General features: G+C 37.8%; 1 protein-coding gene across 1 annotated transcript in view; it reads right to left on the bottom strand.

Moving 5' to 3' along the window:
• LOC144967123 (lymphocyte antigen 75-like) overlaps positions 1-5,000 on the bottom strand; it is a 37,317-nt gene that overhangs the window by 2,028 nt on the left and 30,289 nt on the right. Inside the window, exons 16-17 of the mRNA XM_078903968.1 lie at positions 2,065-2,221; positions 171-274 (exon numbers count right to left, since the gene is read on the bottom strand). Of these exons, the coding sequence (XP_078760094.1) occupies positions 171-274; positions 2,065-2,221 (261 nt within the window). The remainder of the gene's footprint in view (positions 1-170; positions 275-2,064; positions 2,222-5,000) is intronic.

Genomic DNA, 5,000 nt, shown 5'->3' with positions numbered 1-5,000 from the left:
TAATTGTAATTAAATTGAATTAACATAGTATATATATATATATATATATATATATATATATATATATATATATATATATATATATTATATATATATATATATATATATATATATATATATATAAAAGCCTTATATGTACACTCGTGTATACTTAAGTATATTCTACTTACCAGGGTCGTCCCATAAAGTCCAACGAAAAATTGTACCATCACTCCAATAAAAGAAGGGATTGCTGTGGGATTTCTTCGCTCCGAGCCATTTCGTTTCATCACCTCTGAGAAAATTAAATCATAATATCATTAATGTCTAATATTTTCAAATAGTGAAGTCAGTTATTTTTTGTTTTTCTTTCTCAAGTTATTTATCTTTCTTGTAATATAGTGAAGAAATACATCATGTGCCAGTGACTGAATCGTCATCAATTGTAGAACACTGATCCCGAAAGTGATCCATGTATATGGAGCTGTGGACAAAGCCCAACTGCAATGATATGGAAATGTCCATTAATAAAGACACCGACATATATTGTAAGCATGTTAGTATATAACAGTTATTAACTTTAATAAAACAACTTTGGATCATTAAAACTTATTGAGGGAATTTTCAAAACCAGAACCCAGAGCAATGAAAATGTGATATTTATGGAAATGTGCTACATTACGCACTTCTCCTCCTGGTGCCTAAGTTGCACATAAGGTCGTTGTACTACATAAATAGGTCCATAATTACATCTGTCATTTTATCCGCTTAGTGTTTTTAAGCTGTCTCTATATCTAGCTGTTAACCGATTTTAATGCCTAGGACAATATATCGAGAACTATTGTATTTTGTCTTCCCTTTTTATTTTGGATCAGAGCATAGAATAAACTCCAGAATGAGACTTGCATGTCTTGTTACCCAACGTATATAAATTTAACATAAGCTGATCTTTCACGGTAATGTAGCTCACTTCTCTGGATGTCAAATAAATTTCTTTTCACTTCCACATTAATTGCGAGCGCCTATCTGCTCTCATATTATAGTGATTTGATGGGTATGATCTTCTTTGAATCGGAACATTATACATGTATTTGACATTATTTTTACTGCTTCCAAAATTTCCTAGTTCATATTCAAAATAATGTCGACTGCTTCTAATCGTCTCTCCCTTTTTGTGGCAGCTGCTTCTAGCGGTGCTCACACTAGTATGTTATGACGATCGATCCAAACAGCAAATTCTTTACCCCGCTCGTGGACCATCGCAAACCCGCCCGGAAGCTTCGTCACAAGACACCGTTCAATTTGATGCTCTGCGTTTTCGGGTCCGTTCCCACAACGGGTACATATTGGACAGGTGGAAAGTCCCCATTGATGAAGCAATTTTGCCATCAGGCAGTTTCTCGATCGAAGCCTATTCGCTGTCACCCAATGCCTCCTCTTGCTTGTGGAGAATCCTGGCAACTTCTCCCCCAGTTTCAAGGAGTTTTTGTCCCCAACCCCTCGAGGGATTGAATTCGTCCAAACTGAATTCCATCTCCTATATGCATCTCTGTTTGTCGTCAGGGAATCGGCGTACAAGGGTTGCAGGGAATTATTTCGGCTCCAAACGGGGGCATTGTCCATTTTGCACTTGTTATAGGTATCCCCATTCCCTCTCTCTTTGGTCTTATTAAGCCAGATCTTTGTAATCGTCTCCCTCCGGACAACGGGTGACTGGATTGCTGCCATTATCGGGCCCCATTATCTAGGCGTTGTTGCCAGCGTTAGTGACACTATGTGCATCGAAGTTTCACATCCACCTTTTCAACGTTCCTTCTTCTACCCCACACTGGAGCGCAATACTCCGCAGTGGAATAGCATGGTGGTGAGGCGGACGTCCTCATGAGCGCTTGGTTAGCACCCCAAGTTGATCCCGTCAGCTTCCTCAGAAGATTGTTGCGCTTCTCTATCTTCCAGGCAACCCCCATCGACATGCACCAGATAGGTAAAGCTGTTGCCAATCCTGTATTTTTTCTCGTGATAGAAAACATATTTGTAAATAAAAAAAGTATAATTTACTTAATAGATATAATGTAAACTACATACCCAATAAGGACAAGAAATTTAACCTCTTCCATTGATTTGGGCATAGCAATTGTGGCAGAGTGTTTTTTACACATTTTTTCAGCATCTGAGATGTCCAAATACTGTTTGAAATAGCGGTAACATTTATCTTTGAATTGGACCCAGCCATCAGGGCAAGCTAAGGGAGAGAGATAGAGAGAAAATAAAAACTCTAAAAAAATAACAAACGTCATTAATCTTAAATAATGATTTACATTAAGGCGTCAATGGCCTTTTCCGTGCTATATCTTGTCTTGCATCAAAGTCGAGTAAAGTTAAAATGGTCAAGAACAGTTTGGGTGACAATTATTACAACTTCGGTTTTCTGATAGCTCAGTGGTTAAGCACGCCACACATGTATAGGGACTTGTATTGGTCCCTTCCTTCTCTGTCTAGCCAGCAATGATTTGGTAACTAGTATTGTTAACTCTTAACCTGCTTATCCCTTAGGCCCTTTATGTAATCCCCAGTGCTAATCAGTTTGGGAAAAAAATCAGGAAATTTAGTTAAAAAATCATAACTTTGTAATATGATTCAATAGTCTGATGTCACGTCCTCCCAACAACAAGCAGTTTGGTTCTAAGCAAAGAAAATTGGTACTTTTTATTCTTCATGCTGGCTAGAACTTTTTCACTCGTCATATGATCAGAATGCATAACATTGAAAACATGATCAAAATTATAATGTTTTTCTCCTTGGATGAGTATTTCATAAGGGCTGTGATGGAGATAATGGCGTCCGCCATTGTTCCGATTGTTTAGAACCGGTTACTATGAGTCATTACGAGGGATGTGACGTCATTTCTGTTGAACCCTATTAAGAGATAAATTGATGAAACTATGAGGATGTCTAGACAGATAATTAACCTATACATTCAAAGAATTAGATATGCAAATTGGGCCACATCACAATCCTACCAACTTGGAAATCATTAACATGCAAAATTATAGTATTGCCCGATATTAAATGCCTTTCCTATTGCATGAAAAGGAAAAACATGATGTTTTATTATGGAATAAGATAAATGAATGATTTAACTTGGTATTAAAAAACTACAATGGTTTTGCGTTTATTTTTCTCACTTTTATAGTTGTTATAAATAAACGATGAAATGAGACGATGGAGAGAAATTATGACGTATCTGGATAACAAAGGGTAATTGACGATCAAATTTTATTACTTTCATGCACATTCATATTCTCAGAAACACCAACATTGTTCTTTAGATAAATTTTAATTAGCATCAAAGTCCTTGATACATTCTCTAGGATTTACGGATTCATCCTCATCCAACACCCCCCAAACCCAATCTGAAAAGTCTAAGCCAAGCCCACTTCTTGATTCTACATTAGATTTTTATCTACTTCTATCCCTTGATTATCAACAGTATCACTACTGGCTTGATGCGTGTCATTTACTTAATTTGTAGAGCTTGATCTATCAGTTTAATGGAAATATTAGTCCTATCATGCCGTTAACCATCACCATCGGAGTCAAATTCCATTTCAGGAAATGCCATGTGCAGACAAAATATAAACAGAGTCAAAAAAATTAACTAAAGTGTAATCAAAGTCAACGTGTCTTTGTCTGAAAAAAATCATGAGCAAGCACAGCGTCCACGAATTTAAGGGACAAAACTCTCGAGTCATCATACATTTTGTAATTCATCTTTCAAATGAGATCAATGCTATGCTTGCATCTTTTGCGAGGTTAGCATTCAAAATGCTTATAGGAAGATTGCCTTAATACGAGGTCAGCAGGTTAAGGGTTAAAGACTAGCTACCTATCCAAAGGGGAAACAATTGTTATGGTCGATTTAATGCTGAGAAACCGGGTAAACTCTAAATCCATGGACTAATAGCTCTTAAGAATTACTGTTTATGTCACAAATAAATTCTGGTGTAAGTCATGTTGAATATTCTGCCCTCAAGTATAAATGAATACAAAATTGAATTGTTAAGAGGTGTGCATGAAAATAATAGAAAATACGGTGAATACCGGTTCAGTGAGCCTCTGTAAATTGCTGCAAAAATCAGTGCAAAGAAAAGAAAACAAAAACAGCTTCAAAACAGAAGAGTCTGTCCGTCCTTATAAGTGTAGTTGATTATACTTGCTGAATCAGATACACAAAAATCATTTATTATAGAATTTTGCATGATAGAACCCTCAGAACTATCAAAATTTATCATCATTATAGCTTGTCGCTCCAACACCGAACCCACTCCACATCATCTTAGGTAATGGTTAGTGCAGCTGGGCCCATCCTGGCATTCTCTAAGGATGCGCTCCATCGTCAGCTCTGGGCATCCACATATACACAAGCTAGTCTCAGTCAGACCTCACTTTTTCATGCTTCCAGCTGTTCTCCCAAATTTTTGCCTGTGCTCTGTTCAGTGTTACCCATTTGTTCCTGGGGAGCTCAGTTCCGTAGGGCAGTTCTTCTCTCGGATCTTCAACAGCTTCATTTGCAGGATTGTCCCAGTCCCTCCATGTGGAAAGCGTGTATACAACTGCATGGTCAAGGTTGATGCTATCTTCCGTCATGAAGCTCTTTCTCGACTCAAGTCTACTTGTCGTTGGGTTGTGGTCATGGAGGGAGTACATTGGGTCCATTTCCTGCTTATATTTCTGGGCTTTGGAAGCAGTGGCTCTTCGAATGTGGGGAGGTGCAATGCCAGCCAGGCAATAGAGGACTAGAATTGCAGTCGGTTTCAAGTTACCAGTAATGATCCGACAGGTGTTATGTAGCTCAGGGTCAATCTTTTTGGCATGGCAAGATCTTTCCCAGACTGGCACAAAGGTGCATGAAGACAACCCGTTTAGATGGCTGATCAATGGAGGTGTAGAAAAAACACCACGTTAATGTAAATTAACGGAGAAATCGCATTATTTTCAGAGCAATAACAGATGTTACGAAC

This window comes from Berghia stephanieae, chromosome 3 (genome assembly GCF_034508935.2).
Source record: "Berghia stephanieae isolate SIO BIC M18660-M18661 chromosome 3, UCSD_Bste_1.3, whole genome shotgun sequence".
Lineage (NCBI taxonomy): Eukaryota > Metazoa > Mollusca > Gastropoda > Nudibranchia > Aeolidiidae > Berghia > Berghia stephanieae.
Note: the sequence above shows the minus strand (reverse complement) of the source record. Positions and strands in the feature narration are given on the sequence as shown.